Source organism: Hemiscyllium ocellatum, chromosome 8, assembly GCF_020745735.1.
Source record: "Hemiscyllium ocellatum isolate sHemOce1 chromosome 8, sHemOce1.pat.X.cur, whole genome shotgun sequence".
Taxonomy (NCBI): domain Eukaryota; kingdom Metazoa; phylum Chordata; class Chondrichthyes; order Orectolobiformes; family Hemiscylliidae; genus Hemiscyllium; species Hemiscyllium ocellatum.
In genome coordinates, this window is record NC_083408.1 from 119,776,028 (window position 1) to 119,794,251 (window position 18,224).

General features: G+C 44.4%; 1 protein-coding gene across 2 annotated transcripts in view; it reads right to left on the reverse strand.

The window, feature by feature from the left end:
* Nucleotides 1-8,935: 8,935 nt before the first annotated feature.
* Nucleotides 8,936-18,224, reverse strand: part of pomt2 (protein-O-mannosyltransferase 2) — a 217,352-nt gene continuing 208,063 nt past the window's right edge. For both annotated transcript variants that reach the window (XM_060828634.1, XM_060828633.1), the window contains one exon: nt 8,936-9,613. In XM_060828634.1, the coding sequence (XP_060684617.1) occupies nt 9,534-9,613 (80 nt within the window). In that variant the 3' untranslated portion in view covers nt 8,936-9,533. The remainder of the gene's footprint in view (nt 9,614-18,224) is intronic.

The window sequence follows — 18,224 nt, forward strand, 5'->3', positions numbered from 1 at the left end:
GAAGCACTTCACAGGAGGCTCCGATGCACTGAGGATGTCACCTAGAAAGGGGACGAAACGTTTGCATTAAAAACTCCCAGCTTGGCGAACAGAACCACAACAACATTCTAATTCCATTTTCCAGCATTTGCCTCATAGTCTTGTATGCCTTGGCATCACAAGTGCATATCTAAATACACAGTAATGGTGAAAGAATATGGACAGAGTAAACAAAATACTTAAGATTAAAATCCAAACCATAAGGTGAGGTTATTTTTCTCCAAGAGCTTTCCATCTTTACAAGCACAAGACGCTGTTGCCTGTAGCAGAGTGATTGATCAGGTGAACTGGAGGCCTGCAGGAACTCTCCCTTTGCTTGGTTTATCTCTACAGGAAGAGACAAAGTTGTAGATGCTTCCGAGCTGCATGCTTTGATATTTCTTACATTGTGCTGCTCTTAGCATTTACAGTTTTAATACTCTGCAGCTCAACTGACTGGAGGCTGTTGTCAGGCAGAATATATTAACTGCAGATTCTCCCTCTTACTGCTTCTAAAAAGCAACACTGTATTGCAGAGCTCAACAATTTATTTAACACTTGATTTTTCACGTTGCAAACTGACCTGGCATTCAGTTTGTAAACAGCACAATCTTCATTTCAGTTTATAGTCCAAAGGTATGTGATTTCAGATGGGTTTGATCTGAGCTGGAGCAGTGGGTTCAGTTCTGAGTGCTACACATTATCCTGTGGATTCACATCCTTCCTAAAGTGAAGAGGTGGTTTATAGAACATAGAAAAGTACAGCACATAACAGGCCCTTTGGCCCACGATGTCGTGCCGAGAATTAATCCTAATCTAAACTAAAATAACCTAACCTATATACCCCTCAATTCACTGCTGTCCATGTGATTGTCCAGCAGTTGCTTAACTGTCCTAATGACTCTGCTTCCACCAACATTGCTGACAACGCGATCCATGCATTCACAACTCGCTGCGTAAAAAACCTACCTCGGACGTCTCCTCTATACCTTCCTCCAAATATCTTAAAACGATGACCCCTCATACCAGTCAATCCTGCCCTGGAGAAAGGTCTCTGGCTATTGACTCTATCCATGCCTCTCATTACCTTGTATACCTCGATCAGGTCTCCTTTCTTCCTCCTTCTCTCCAGAGAGAAAAGCCCGAGCTCAGTCAATCTCTCTTCGTAAGACATGTCCTCCAGTCCAGGCAGCATCCTGGTAAACCTTCTTTGCACCCTCTCCAAAGCCTCTGTATCTTTCCTATAGTAGGGCATCAGAACTGGACACAATATTCCAAGTGTGGTCTCACCAGGGACTTGTAGAGCTGCAGCAAAACCTCGTAGCTCTTAAACTCAATCCCCCTGTTAATGAAAACCAAACCATCATATGCTTTCTTAACAACCCTGTCCACTTGGGTGCCAACTTTGAGGGATCTATGTACTTGAACACCAAGATCCCTCTGTTCCTCCACACTGCCAAGAATCCTGTCTTTAAGCCTATATTCAGCATTCAGGTTCGACCTTCCAAAATGCATCACTTCGCATTTATCCAGGTTGAACTCCATCTGCCATTTCTCAGCCCAGCTCTGCATCCTGCCTATGTCACGCTGCAGCCTGCAGTAGCCCTCTATACTATCGATGACACCTCCAACCTTTGTGTCATCTGCAAATTTACTAACCCACCCCTCAACCTCCTCATCCAAGTCATTTATAAAAAATACAAAGGGCAGAGGCCCATGAACAGAGCCTTGCGGGACCCCACTCAACACTGACCTCCAGGCAGAATACTTTCCATCTACAACCACTCTCTGCCTTCTGTCAGCCAACCAATTCTGAATCCAGATAGCCAAATCTCCCTGTATCCCATAATTCCTGACTTTATGAATGAGCCTATCATGGGGAACCCTATCAAATGCCTTGCTGAAATCCATATACACCACATCCACTGCTCGTCCTTTGTCAACCTGCCTTCTCACCTCCTCAAAGAACTCAATAAGATTTTTGAGGCATGACCTGCCCCTCACAAAGCCATGCTGCTTTTAATCACACTATACTTTTCCAAATAGTCATAAATCCCTCAGAATTCTTTCCAAAATCTTGCTGACCACAGATGCAAGACTGTCAAAATGATTTACAAAAATGATTTCAGGGATGAAATACCAGTTATGAAGTTAGATTGGAGAGGCTAGGACAGCTTTCCTTGGAGTGGAAAAAGTTAAGAGAATATTTGATTGATATTACCAAAATTTCAAAGGGTCTTGAAAGAGAGAAACTGCTCCTTTAGGATCGTGAGGAAGTGGGCACAGATTCAAATTGATTTGCAAAAGAAATAAATGTGATGAGAGGAAAAAACTTTTTCAAACAGCAAGTCATTTAGTAACGGAAGTGTAGAACAGGAAGGTTCAACTGAAGTATTCAAAAGGACACTGCACGTTTACTGAAATGACAACAATATTCAGGGTTATGGGGAAAATAAATCAGGAGAATGGCAACAAGTCCTAAAGATCACTCTGAGAAATCTGGTGCAGCTACGTTAAGCTGATCACCCTCCTCTGCATCATAACAATGCTATGATTCCAAAAGTTATTCTCTTCTCAATTAATAATCCAAGTAATTATAATAAAACAAGTTTACAAAACATTACAGCGAGTAGTCCCTCTGTCCTGAACCTGTGCTGGTGTCTTTCTGTGAGAGATTTACTTAAATTGTGCTCTCCCCTTTCATATCCCATTTCGTCTCTCTGGGATTGCTCCCCAACCACTTTCTCCCATCAGTGTTCGCCTTGCCTTGGAAACTGGGCAGAGATTGTTTTGGGTTAATCTGATGTAGAAATATATTTACCCAATGTGAAAATCAGCTCCAGCCAGGAGACTAAAAACTCAGACGAAAATAGATGTCGTGTATAAGATGGGAGTTTGCCATCCGGTCTGACGTACCAGATGGCAGATTGCAAGGACACCAAATGATGAAACAATTAACTCAAGCCACCAAATCAAAATAACAAGCGCCAGAAGGTGCTGATAAAACTGGATGTAAAAGTAATAAGATAAACCAAACAGATTTATAATATGTCTTTCAGTCATGTTTTGTGAAGTTATTGTGAACTATATAATGGGTTTATCCAAGTACAAATTAGTCTTTGGCCTTTGAGATTGATATTACCTTAAATCAGAGCTATTGCTAATGTCCAGGGAAGTAATCTCCACTGCCTTTTAACCTCAATTATTACTTGCACTAATAATGCTAAATATTTTTGTGTATCTCAATGCTGCAAGTTGTTATGAGATTAATAAACTATTGTAATTGTGACTTCTGGTCTGACTTTCAAATAATTAATCCAATTTGTCAAATCTTACAGGGAGAATGGTGATATAATCCGAATGGATTGATACAGAATGATTTGACATCAAGCATTATGGGTGGCACAGCACCAGTGACCCAGGATCACTTCCACCTCAGGTGACTGTGTGGAGTCTGCACATTCGCCCCAGGTCCGCATGGGTTGCTGCTGGGTGCTCCAGTTTCCTCTCCCTGTCCAAACTGTGGAGGTTAGGGGGATGAGGCATGGTTAACGCAGAGTTATGGGAATAGGTTGAGGGAGTAGGTGTGATGCTCTTCAGAGATATGGCTAATCCCTGCACTGCAGTGATTTTATAATTTCCCACAAAGCCCTAGAACTAGGATTTGATTGAGGAAAACGTTACTGCTGTACTTAGGATATTTGTGAGGGATCGTCCAGTGAAGCTATATTCGTGGAACTCAGAAATAAGGGGACCATTCCCTTGATGGAATTGTAGTATACGTCACTCATCTATTTGCTCCTGAATTTCCCGCTGATCAATATGTAGAGAGATCTCAACTTTGTACAAGAATAATTGGTAGGGGATTTTAACTTTCCAAACATAGACTGGGACTGCCATAGCATTAAGGACTTTGTTAAATATGTAGATGCACTTATTAGAGAAGGAGCAGAACGTGACCTTCTCTTGGGAAATAAAGCAGGGCAAATGATGAAAGTGTTAGTGGGGGGTGCACTTTGGGACTAGTAATCAGAATTCTATTAGTTTTAAAATAGTACTAGAAAAGGACAGGCCTTGTAAAAAAGTTAAAGTTGCTAATCCTGACAGTGAGACAGGAACTTGCAAGAATTGATTGGAGGTAAGGGGACAATGGCATGCGGGAGGCTTTCAAAAGTGAGACAGGAACAAGTCAGAGAGATTATGTTCCTGTTAGAGTGAAGGGTAAGGCTGTCAAGAGTAGGGAACAACGAGTAATGAGTAGAGAAATTGAAAGGAGTTACAGGGAGGTTGTCACACCTCAGGTAAAAACAAAGAGGTAGCTGGGTTACTGTCAGGGGACAGGTAGTGCAGGGTTCCCCTGTGGCCGTTCACCCCAGTAACAAGTATACAGTTTTGGGTACTATGAATTATAGTATTTCCAGTCAATATTTGGCAAGTTGAAGTCCCCCATAACAACTACCCTGTTTCCAGGGGAGGAAGGAGAAATGACTTTCCAAGGCTTAGCAATGGGGCACAGGTCTCTGGCACAGTCTGTCCCTGTTGCTCAGAAGGGAAGGGAGATGAAGAGCAGCGCATTAGTCATTGCGGACTCCATATTAGGGGAACAGATAGGAGGTTCTGTGGGAATGAGAGAGACTCACGGTTGGTGTGTTATCTCTCAGGTGCCAGGGTTCGTGATGTCTTTGTGTTTTTGGGATCCTCGAGGGGGAGGGTGAATAGTCCCAAACTGTGGTCCACATAGGTACCAACGACAAAGGAAGAAAGAGAGATGGGGATTTAAAGCAGAAATTCAGGGAGCTAAGGTAGAAGCTTAGAGCTAGAACAAACAGAGTTGTTATCTCTGGTTTGTTGCCCGTGCCATGTGCTAGTGAGGTGAGGAATAGGGAGAGGGAGGAGTTGAACATGTTGCCACAGGGATGGTACAGGAGGGTGGGTTTTGGATTCCTGGATAATTGGAGCTCTTTCTGGGGAAGGTGGGACCTCTACAAACAGTATGGTCTTCACCTGAACCAGAGGAGTACCAATATCCTTGGGGGGAAATTCGCTAAGGCTCTTCAGGTGAGTTTAAAATTAATTCAGCAGGGGGATGGGAATCAAAATTGTAATTCGAGGAGACGGGAGGATGAGAGCAGTGAAATCAGAAGTAAGACTGCAAGATTACAAAAGGTACCGGCAGGCAAGAAGGTGGTTTGAAGTGTGTCTATCTCAACGTCAGGAGCATCTGGAATAAGGTGGGTGAACGTGCAGCATGGGTTGGTACCTGGGACTTCAACGTTGTGGCCATTTTAGAGACATGGATAGAGCAGGGACAGGAATGGTTGCTGCAGGTTTGGGATTTAGATGTCTCAGTAAAAACAGAGAAAATGGTAAAAGAGGGGGGAGGTGTGGCATTGCTCGTCAAGGACAGTATTACAGTTGCAGAAAGGATGTTTAAGAACTCGTCAACTGAGGTAGTATGGGCTGAGATTAGAAACAGGAAAGGAGAGGTCATCCTGTTGGGAGTTTTCTATAGGCCTCCAAATAGTTCCAGAGATGTCGAGGAAAGGATAGCAAAGGATTCTCAATAGGAACAAGAGTAATAGAGTAGTTATTATGAAGGACTTTAACTTTCCAAATATTGACTGGGAATACTATAGTTCAAGTACTTCAGTTTTTGTCCAATGCGTGCAGGAGAGTTTCCTGACACAGTATGTAGACAGGCCAACAAGGGGCAAAGCCACGTTGGATTTGGTACTGGGCAATGAACCCGGCCAGGTGTTAGATTTGGAAGTAGGTAAGCACTTTGGTGATAGTGACCACAATTCGGTTATGTTTACTTTAGCAATGGAAAGGGATAGGTATATACCGCAGGGCAAGAGTTACAGCTGGGGGAAAGACAATTACAACACGATTAGGCAAGATTTAGGAGGCATCGGATAGGGAAGGAACCTGTAGGGGATGGGCACAATTAAAATGTGGAGCTTGTTCAAGGATCAGTTACTGCAGGTCCTTGGTAAGTATGTACCAGTCAGGCAAGGAAGAAGTGGTGATCGAGGGAGCTGTGGTTTACTAAAGAGACTGAATCTGTCAAGAGGAAGGTGGCTTATGTTAGGATGAGATGTGATGGCTCAGTTAGGGCACTTGAGAGTTAGATGTTAGCCAGGAAAGACCTAAAGAGAGAGCTACGAAGAGCCAGGAGGGAACATGAGAAGTCATTGGTGGATAGGATCAAGGAAAACCCTAAAGGTTTTCTATTGCTATATCAGGAATAAAAGAATGACTAAGAGTAAGATTAGGGCTAATCAAGCATAGTAGTGGGAAGTTGAGATAGGGGAAATTCTAAATGAATACTTTTTGTCAGTATTCACATTAAAAAAGACAATGTGGTCGAGGAGAATACTGAGATACAGGCGACTAGACTAGATGGGATCGAGGTTCATAAGGAGATGGTGTTAGCAATTCTGGAAAGTGTCAAAATAGATAAGTCCCCAGGGCTGGATAGAATTTATCCTAGGATTCTCTGGGAAGCACAGAGGAGAATGCCGAGACTTTGACTTTGATCTTTATGTCGTCATTGTCTACAGGATTAGTGCCAGAAGACTGTAGGTGAGCAACTATTGTTCTCTTGTCCAAAAAGGGGAGTAGAGACAATCCCGGTCCTTATAGACCGATGAGCCTTACTTTGGTTATGGGTAAAGGGTTGTAAGAAATAGGATTTATAATCACAGAGAAGGATTTATAATCACAGAGATGAATAAGTTGATTAGGGATTGTCAACATGGTTTTGTGAAGGGTAGGTCGTGCCTCACAAACCTAATTAAGTTCTTTGAGATGGTGACCAAACAGGTTGATGTAGATAAAGTGGTTGATGTGGTGTATATGTATTTCAGTAAAGTGTTTGATAAGGTTCCCCACGATAGGCTATTGCAGAAAATACAGAGGCATGGGATTGAGGGTGATTTAGCTAGCTAAAAAACGACAGAGGGTGGTGGTTGATGGGAAATATTCATCCTGGAATTCAGTTTACTCGTAGTTTACCACAAGGATCTGTTTTGGGGCCACTGCTGCATGTCATTTTTATAAACGACCTGGATGAGGGCGTAGAAGGATGGGTTGGTAAATTTGTGGATGACACTAAGGTAGGCAGAGTTGTGGATAGTGCGGAAGGATGTTGTAGGTTACAGAGGGACACAGATAAGCTGCAGAGCTGGGCTGAGAGGTGGCCAATGGAATTTAATATGGAAAAGCATGAGATAATTCACTTTGGAAGGAGTAACAGGAATGCAGACCACTGGACTAATGGAAAGATTCTTGGCAGCATAGATGAGCAGAGAGATCTTGGTGCCCACATACATAGATCCCTGAAAGTTGCCACCCAGGTTGATAGGGTTGTTAAGAGGCATACAGTAGAGAGACTGAGTTTTGGAACAATGAGATTATGCTGAAGCTGTACAACACTCTGGTGCGACCACATTTGAAGTATTGCGTACAATTCTGGTCACTGCATTACAGGAAAGATGTGGAAGCTTTGGACAGGGTTCAGAGGAGATTTACTAGGATGTTGCCTGTTATGAAGGGAAGGTCTTAGGAGGAAAGGCTGAGGGACTTGAGGCTGTTTTCATTAGAGAGATGACGGTTGAGATGGGACTTGAGATATAGAAGATAATCAGAGGATTATGTAGGACAGTGAGAGCCTTTTCCCTCGGATGGTGATGGCTAGCACAAGGGGTCATGACTTTAAATTGGGGGGTGATAGATACAGGACAGATGTCAGAGGTAGTTTCTTTACTCAGAGTAATAGGAATGTTGAACGCACCGTCTGCAACTGTAGTAGACTGTCCAACTTTAAGGGCATTTAAATGGTCATTGGATAGGCATATGGATGAGAATGGAATAGTGTAGGTTAGATGGGCTTCATATTGGTTCCACAGGTCAGCATAACATTGAGGGCCGAAGGGCCTGTACTGCACTGCAATTTTCTATGTTCTAAGAGTTGGAGGGTTTGAGCTACAGGGAGAAGCTGAATAGGCTGGGGCTATTTTCCCTGGAGCGTCTGAATCTGAGGTGTTGCCTTATAGAGGTCATGGACAGGGTAAATAAACAAGGTCTTTTTGCAGGGTTGGGGAACCCAAAACTAAAGGTCATTTAAGGTGAGGGGGGAAAAGACTTAAAAGGGACTTAAGGACTAATGTTTTTACCCAGACGGTGTTGCGTGTAATGGAATAATCTGCTTCAGAAAGTGGCAGAGGCTGGTACAGTTACAACATTTGAAAGACATTTGGATAGATACATGAATATTAAAGGTTTTAAGAGGAAATGGGCCAAACCATGCCAACTGGGACTAGTTTACTTTTGGATTATGGGCAGCCTGGATGAGTCAGACTGAAGGATGGGTTTCCGCACCGTATGACTCAATGACACTTCTCCCAGATACTGCAGCCTCATGCTTAGCTGTGTGTCTGGTGCTCTAAAGGCTGTCAGCAGTTCATACTTAGAGGGGGCCTGTGGCTTTAGGGTGTAGTTACTGTTCAGAATGAATTTGATTTTGTAGAAATTCACCAAAGATCCTTAAATAGCAACTTCCAAACCCACAACTATCATTTCAAAGGTTGGGCTAGCAGGTACATGGGAGCAGCACCCTCGACAAGTTCCCTTCCAAGCCAGACATCATTCTGACTTGGAAACATATGTCCATAACTTAAGTGCTGCCAGATCAACATCTTGGAACTCGCCCCATGAAGGCATCGTGGGTCTGACAGTACCACCATCTCAAGGGGAACTTGGGATCGCCCTTAAATGCTGGGCCAGCCAGCAATGCCACGGCGCGTTAGTGAATAAAAAAATTCAAGATAATTTTATTACACAATGTGTGTGCCTTTTTCAGAACTGGATTCAAAACATTAACTCTGCTTTCTCTCCACAGATGTTTCCAGACTGGCTGAGTATTTCCAGCAACTTCTGTTTTTATTTCCGATTACCAGCATCCACAGTTCTTTACTCTTTTTTTTAACTGAATTACTCATAATCCCATCACTTGAACGTTTGTCTGCACAGTTCCACAATAGGCAGTTTGGATGTGGTTCTGAAGTTTCCTACAAACAGTCAATTCTGTAGAAGGCAGTATGTTTAAGGGAATTACGAAGTTCAGAAACAGTGGTTAGTAAACAGACTAAACCTTAGATGGTGAGATTCAAATCAAAATTTGCCACTTGCATGCAGTAGTTCAACATCTACATCAAGACTGGAGCACCTTCTGGATAGTTCCAGGTTAAAGGTAAAATATTTTGAATAAAGCATTCTGCTTTATTAACTGAGTACTACACACATCAATTCCAAACTGACAACAGTAAGTGTATCACTCATTTTGAAGGCTACAAAAGAGCTTATTAAAAGCTTAAAGGCAAAGGTAGGAGTCTTGTCCTCTGTTGATTGTTGATTGAAATCTTGGTCCAACCTTATGCCAGTGACAAACAATAGCTGCCACTCTCCATTTCTGATCTCTGGTAACAGTTAGAATTCCCAGGATTCCAGCCATTTTAATCCTGCCATTGGACTGTGAGGATCCTGAGCAAGTGGGCCGACCATCCCATAGGACAGGGGGTGGAACAAGTAGAAACTGAAATATACAAAAAGAAAATCTGTGTACTTTCAACCATGGGGAGAACATCTTGTTGCTGGGTTTACAGACTCTGCACTGGTTAAAATGAGACACAGGATAATGTTTAGCAGAAGCAAGGAGACATGCCATTTGGAAAGGAAGGGTGAGTAATAAACCGACAGAGGCAGAAGGCAGTTATCGAGCCAAAATGTCACCGCCACAGAGGCTGGCCATTTGGCCCAGAATCCATGTTGGTCTCTACAGTGCTATCCAATCATTTCACTCCCTGTTCTTTGCCACCCTGTAAGTTTATCCCTTGAGAACCCATCCTATCACTATTTGGAATCACTTAATTTCCACAAACTGTCATGAACATCAAATTCCAGTTCACTATCACACTACTTTACCCTACTCCACCCCTGCCCATACCCGTTTGTACAGGTCCCACCTACCCCAGATGGGAGGAGGTCCCACCTACTCAGATACCTGGATAATTGGGGCTCATTGAAGGGTAGGTGGGACCTCTACAAACAAGATGATCTACACCTGAACCAGAGGGGTACCAATATCCTGGAGGAGAAATTTGCTAATGCTCTTCAGGATGGTTTAAACTAATTTAGCAGGGGGCTGGGAACCTGAATTATAGTTCCAGTGGCCAGGAGGTTGATAGCAATGGGGTTTCAAGGTTGCAAGAGTTCATTCGCAAGCAGGAAGGTGGTTTAAAGTGCATCTTCTTCAACTCCAGGAGCAGGAATAAGGTGGGTGAACTTGCAGCAAGGGTTGGTACCTGGGGTTTCGATGTTGTGGCCATTTCTGAGACATGGGTAGAGCAGGAACAGGAATGGTTATTGCAGGTTCCAGGATTTAGACATTTCAGTAAGAACAGAGAAGATGGTAAAAGAGGAGGAGGCGTGGCATTGTTTATCAAGGACAGCGTTACAGTGATAGAAAGGAGGTTTAAGGACTCATATACTGAGGTAGTATGGGCTGAGGTTAGAAACAGGAAAGCAGAGGTCACCCTGTTGGGAGTTTTCCATAGGCCTCCAAATAGGTCTAGAGTTGTCAAGGAAAGGATAGCAAAGATGATTCTGAATGGGAGTGAGAGTAACAGAGTAGTTGGTATGGGGGTCTTTAACTTTCTAAATATTGACTGGAAATAAGATAGTTCAAGTAGTTTGGATGAATCAGTTTTTGTCCATTGTGTGCAGGATGGTTTCCTGACACAGTATATAGATAAGCCAACAAGGGGCAAGGCCACATTGGATTTGGTTCTGGGTAATGAACCTGGCCAGGGTTATAGCATGTTGGTATCAGTTCTTTCATATATAAATCACAATTTTTAAAAAAAAACGTTCACTTGAGAAAGTAACTTTAACAATTGGTGTTATGTCTGCCCAGATAATGTATTGAAGGTGTTCGCTCCCTGTGTGAGACTGTCTGTGCCACAATGGGTCAGACTGATTCGAATCTAAAAAAACAGATTTACAGAATCTTACATGGATTCATGCAGTTTTTGAGCAAAGTAAAATGTAATTCTGCAAGTACAAATTCACCCCACAAACTTGTGTGAGAGTGTCCGTCCGTCCGTGTGCGCGAGTGTCCGTCCGTCCGTGTGCGCGAGTGTCCGTCCGTGTGTGTGTAGTGCAATGGCGTCACCTATAATGTGACATGAAGCCAAGGTCCCAGTTGAAGCCATCCCCATGGGTACTGAACTTGGTTATCAGCCTCTGCTCGGTCATTTTTCGTCCTTGGTTAAAAACAAGGACTGCAGATGCTGGAAACCAGAGTCTAAATTAGAGTGCCCTTCAACAGGCTTTTGCCCGAAACATCGATTTTCCTGCTCCTCCGATGCTGCCTGACCCCCATTTTTCATTGTTGCCTGTCCCGAAGTCTGCCTTGAAGGACAGTCACCCGAAAGTGCGAGGTCAAATATCCCGGACCGCTGAAGTGCTGTCCAACTGGGAGGGAACACTCCTGTCTGGTGATGGTTGTGCTGTGCCCTTCATCCGTTGCCGTAGCCTCTGCTCGGTCTCACCAAATGTACCATGCCTCAGGACATCCTTGCCCGCAGCGTATGAGACAGACAACATTGGCCAAGTCGCATGAGTACCTGCCACGTACATGATGAGAGGTGTCCAGACGCATAATTGTGATATCCATGTCGACACTGACACGTCTTGCAGTGTCTACTGTGACAAGGTTGTAGGGTATTGTCCTGAAAGCCAGTCAGTTTGCTACGAACAATGATCACTTTGAGATTTGGCAGTTGTTTAAAGGCAAGTAGAGGAGGTGTGGGGAAGGTCTTGGCGAGGTGCTGATCCTCATCGATAATCTGTTACAGGCTGCAAAGAACATGGCGTAGTTTTTCAGCTCCTGGGAAGTACAGGACAATGAAAGGTACCCTATCAGGTGCAGCTCGTGTCCATCCCCTGAGGTGGTCATTACGGTTCCTTGCTGTGGCACATCGGAACTGGCGGTCCATAAGTTGAGCATCATACCCCGTTCTTATGAGGGCATCCCTGAGTAATTCCAGGTGCCTGTCATGTTCCTCCTCATCTGAACATATCCTGTGTATGTGTAGGGCTTGTCCATAGGGGATGGCAGTTTTAATGTGTTTCAGGTGGAAGTTGGAGAAGTGTAGCATCGTGAGGTTATCCGTGGGTTTGTGGTAGAGTGAGGTGCTGAGGTGTCCATCCTTGATGGAGATCTATCTGTCCAACAATGAGACAGATAGTCGAGAGTAGTCCATGGTGAGTTTGATGGTGGGATGAAATTTGTTGATGTCACTGTGTAGTTTTATCAGTGACTCCCCTCCTTGGGTCCAGAGGAAGAGAATGTCGTCAATGTACCTGGTGTACAATGTTGGTTGGAGATAAAGCATAGAGAAGTCGTCTTGTTTGAATCGGTGCATGAAGATGTTGGAGTATTGTGGTGCAAATTTGGTCCCCATGGCTGTTCTGTGTATCTGGATGAAGAACTGGTTGGAGCGGGTTTTGAGAAGATTTGTAGCTCATGTTGAGGTTTTGGATGTAGGTTTGCTCGCTGAGCTGGAAGGTTCATTTCCAGACGTTTCATTACCCTACGAGGTAACATCTTCAGTGGGCCTCAGGTGAAGCAATGCTGAAAATTCCTGCTTTCTATTTAGACGTTTGGGTTTACGAAGAACAAAGAAAATTTACAGTCCAGGAACAGGCCCTTCGGCCCTCTAAGCATGAGCCGATCCAAATGTCCTGTCTAAACCTGTCGGTCAATTCCTAAGCATCTGTATCCCTCTGCTCCCCACCTACTCATGTATCTGTCCAGACGCATCTTAAATGAATCTACCGTGCCTGCCTCTACCACCTCTGCTGGCAACGTGTTCCAATGCCCACCGCCCTCTGTGTGAAGTACTTGCCACGTGTATCCGCCTGTGGGTGGCATGGTGGCACAGTGGTTAGCAGTGCTGCCTCACAGCGCCAGAGACCGGGGTTCAATTCCTGCCTCAGGCAACTGACTGTGTGGAGTTTGCACGTTCTCCCCGTGTCTGCGTGGGTTTCCTCCGGGTGCTCCGGTTTCCTCCCACAGTCCAAAGATGTGCGGGTCAGGTGAATTGGCCATGCTAAATTGCCCGTAGTGTTAGGTAAGGGGTAAATGTAGGGGTATGGGTGGGTTACGCTTCGGCGGGTCGGTGTGGACTTGTTGGGCCGAAGGGCCTGTTTCCACGCTGGAAGTAATCTAATCTAAACTTTCCACCTCTCCCCTGGAAAGTGTGACCTCTTGTTATTGAATCCTTCACCCTGAGAAAAAAGCTTGTCTCGATCCACCCTGTCTATACCCTTCATGTTTTTGTAAACCTCAATCAGGTCCCCCCTCAATCTCCTTTTTTCTAATGAAAACAAACCAAACCTACTCAACCTCTCTTCATAGCTTGCACCTTCCATATCAGGCAACATCCTCTTAAACCTTCTCTGCACCCTCTCCCAAGAGTCCACATCCTTTTGGTCATGTGACAACCAGAACTGTACACCATATTCTAAATGCGGCCGAACCAATGTCTTTGGGTTGATGACGTTATTTCCTGTGGTGAAGTCACTTCCTGTTCTTTCTCTCGGGGGTGGTAGACAGGGTCTAACTCGATGTGTTTGTTGATAGAGTTTCGGTTGTAATGCCATGCTTCTAGGAATTCTCGTGCGTGTCTTTGTTTGGCTTCAGATGGATGTGTTGTCCCAGTCGAATGTGGATGTCCTTCCTCATTCATATACGAGGATACTACTGAGAGTATCTGTACTTCCCTAACAGCATCCATGCTCTCAAAACCAATTACAACATTGTCACCAAACCAGCAGACAAAGGAGGAGCCATCTACATTCAAAGTAGAACAGATTACTGCAAGGAAGTGTACCGACAACTGAACAACCAGGAACACTACAGGCAACTACCGGCCGATCCGACCAAACAGCACACCCATGAGCTAAACACATTGATCAGGACTTCGGACCCAGTTCTTCAGAGTTCCCTACGCGCCCCCATCCCACGTACTTCCCTACGCGCCCCCATCCCATGTACTTCCCTACGCGCCCCCATCCCACGTACTTCCCTACGCGCCCCCATCCCACGTACTTCCCTACGCGTCCCCATCCCACGTACTTCCCTACGCGCCCCCATCCCACGTACTTCTCGTATCGGCGACTTCTACTGCCTTCCAAAGATACACAAAGCCAACACACCAGGACATCCCAACGTATCAGGCAATGGGACCCTGTGTGAGAACCTCTCGGGCTATCTCGAAGGCAACTTGAAACCCATTGTACAGGGGACCCCTAGCTTCTGTCACGACACTACATATTTCTTACAGAAACTCAACACCCACGAACCAGTCGAACGAGGAACATTCCTCGTCACAATAGGCGTTTCAGCACTCTACACCAGCATCCCCCACAATGATGGCATCGTGGCAACAGCCTCAGTACTCAACTCCAACAACTACCAGTCTCCAAACACTGTCCTACAACTCATTCTCTTTATCCTCTATCACGTCTTCACATTTGACAACCAGTTCTTCATCCAGACACATGGAACAGCCGGGGGACCAAATTTTTCATCCCAATACACCAACATTTTCATGCACTGGTTCAAACAAGACTTCTTCTCTACACAGGACCTCCAACCAACACTATACACCCAGTACATCGACAACATTTTCTTCCTCTGGACCTATGGCGAGGACTCACTGAAAAACTACACAGTGATATCAACAAATTTCATCCCACCATCAAACTCACCATGGACTACTCTCTACTGTCTGTCTCATTCTTGGACACCTGCATCTCCAAGGATGGACACCTCAGCACCACACTCTGCTGCAAAACCACAGATAACCTCACGATGCTACACTTCCCCAACTTCCACCCGAATTATGTTAAAACAGCCATCCCCTATGTACAAGCCCTACGCATACACTGGATCTGTTCAGAAGAGGAGGAACGTGACGGGATCTTAGAAGTACTCAGGGATGCCCTCAGAAGAATGAGGTACAATGCGCAACTCATTGACCGCCAGTTCCGACATACCACAGTGAGGAACTGTAATGACCTCCTCAGAAGACAGACAGGAGCTGCATCCGACAGTGTACCCTTCGTTGTCCTGTATTTCCCAGGAGCTGAAAAACTACGCCATGTTCTTCGCGGCCTGCAACACGTTGTCAATGAGGATGAGCACCTCACCAAGACCTTCCCCACACCTCCACTGCTCGCCTTTAAACAACCACCAAACCTCAAAGAGATCGTTGTTCGTAGCAAACTGCCCGACCTTCAGGACAATACCATACAACCTTGTCATGGTAGACCATGCAATACATGTCACAGTGTTGACACGGATACCATCATTATGCATGGCGATACCTCCCACCATGTATACGGCAGGTACTCATGGGACCCAACTGACGTTACCTATCTCCTACACTGGAGGCAATGATGCCCTGAGGCATGGCATATTGTTGAGGACAAATAGAGGCTATGGCAATGGGTGAATGGACACTGCACAACAATCACCAGGCAGGGGTGTTCCCTCCCAGGCGGACAGCACTTTGGCGGTTCACGACATTCAATCTCAGGCCTTTGGGTGACTGTCCTTCAAGGCAGGTTTCGGGACAGGCAACAACGAAAAGTGGCCAGGAGGAGGCTGATAGCCACGTTTGGTACCCATGGGGATGGCCTCAACTGAGACCTTGGTCCATTGCAGTACGTACGTGTACACACACATACACTCATAACCTTCCCGCACCCACCCCCCCCCGAAAAAAACCACGCACACATACACATAAAAGTTTGTGGGGTGAATTTGTACTTGCAGAATTACATTTTACTTTGCTCAAAAAATGCATGAATCCATGTAAGATTCTGAATATCTGTTGCTTTAGATTAGAATCAGTCTGACCATTGTGGCACAGACACAGCCTCACAAGGAGTTAGCACTTTCAATACCTCATCTGGGCCGACATGACGCCAATTGTTAAAGTTCACTTGAGAAAGTAACTTTTTTTAAAAACAAGTTTTGTGATTTACATATGAAAGAACAGATACCAACATGGTCATTCTAAAAGATGACAGACTTCACAAACAACCTGGGTCTTTTTCCATATATAATTACAGTTACATCACACTGGAAACTTTTGCTATAATTACTGTGTCTTACAATCTTACTCTCCACAATCACCTGATGAAGGAACAGCACACTGAAAGCTTGTACTTCCAAATAAACCAGTTGGACTATAAACCTGGTGTTCTGTGATTGCTAACAGAAGACTGGAGGACAGTAAACGTTGTCCCCTTGTTCAAGAAGGGGAGTAGAGACAACCCTGGTAATTATAGTGTTATGAAGGTGTAGGTGTGTACTGAGCCTTTAAGAGAGAGACAGGAAGCTAGCAAGGACTGACTGACAGCACAGTGTGCTGAACAATTTAAAAATATAACATTTGGTTGAAACAAATAATTGGTGTTGTGTTGCCATGGAACAAAACCAAATTGAAATTTGGTCAGTTTAAATTATGCTCCAGATAGCAAAATCCAATTAAATTTGAATTTTACTGTTCAGGATGACATCAAACCAATGAAATGATCCGATGTTTTGGGTTATAAAACTAGACATGTTGAACAGTTAGGGAGAGATCAGCAAAGGGCACCAACAAGTACAGACTGCTAGCTGAACAGCTCTCTGAAAGGTACCTGTCCACTCGAAAAGTTGTGCAGCAGAAGACCGAAGAAAAGGCAACGCAGAAGAACACAGAGGAAAAGCTACAGCAGAAAATCTACAAAAGGAGGATTGACAAAGCTGGCTGGTTTTGAAATGTGATTTCTTTTTGTAAATCTTAATCAGGGTTATTCTGTTTTAAATCAGACTAGTATTGGAGAGGGGGATGTAAAGGATAGGTTTGAGAGAAAGGAGTTGTGAATAGTTGCTGTTTAAATGTTTTCTGTAGGACTTAAAGATAAAATCGTTAACTTTTACTTTAAATAGTGAAATCTGGGATAGTTTATTGCTTCTTAAAATTTAACAGTTTATGGCACGAGGTGAGCTTCTCTGTCAAGGACAATAAGGACAAGCCAGGGAAATATGGACCAGTGAGCCTGACATCAGCGGTGGGCAAGTTGTTGGAGGGAATCCTGAGGGACAGGATGTACATGTATTTGGAAATGCAAGGACTGATTGGGGACAGTCATCATGGCTTTGTGCATGGGAAATCATGTCTCACAAACTTGATTGAGTTTTGTTTTGAAGAAGTAACAAAGAGGATTGAGGGCAGAGCAGTAGATGTGATCAAATGGACTTCAGTAAGGCGGTCGACAAGGCTCCCCATGGGAGACTGATTAGCAAGGTTAGATCTCACGGAATACAGGGAGAGCTAGCCATTTGGATACAGAACTGGCTCAAGTACTGGGCTAACGGTACAAGTATTGGCAGTGTAGATGAACAGAGATCTGTACCCATGTACATAGATGCTTGAACGTTGCCACAGGTTGACAAGGTTGTTAAGAAGGCATACGGTGTGTCAGCCTTTATTGGTAGATGGATTGAGTTTTGGAGCCACGAGGTCATGCTGCAGCTGTACAAAACTGGAGTGGCCGCACTTGGATTACTGTGTATAGTTCTGGTCACTGCATTATAGGAAAGACGTCAAAGCTTTAGAAAGGGTTCAGAGGAGACTTACCAGGATGTTGCCTGGTATGGAGGGAAGGTCTTATGAGGAAAGACTGAGGGACTTGAGGCTGTCTTTGTTAGCGAGTAAAAGGTCGAGAGGTGACTTAATTGAGACATACAAGGTGATCAGAGGATTAGATTGGGTGGACAGAGAGAGTCTTTTTCCTCAGATGGCGATGGCTAGCACGAGGGGACACTGCTTCAAATTGAGGCGTGATAGATATAGGACAGATGCCAGAAGTAGTTTCTTTATTCAGAGAGTAGTAGGGGTGTGGAATGCACTGCTTGCAACAGTAGTAGACTCACCAACTTTAGGAATATTTAAATGGTCACTGGATAAACATAAGGATGATAGATATGCAGGATAGATCAACTTCAGATTGGTTCCACAGGTCGGCACAACATCGAGGTCCAAAAGCCCTGTACTGAGCTGTAAAGTTTTATGTTCTTTATC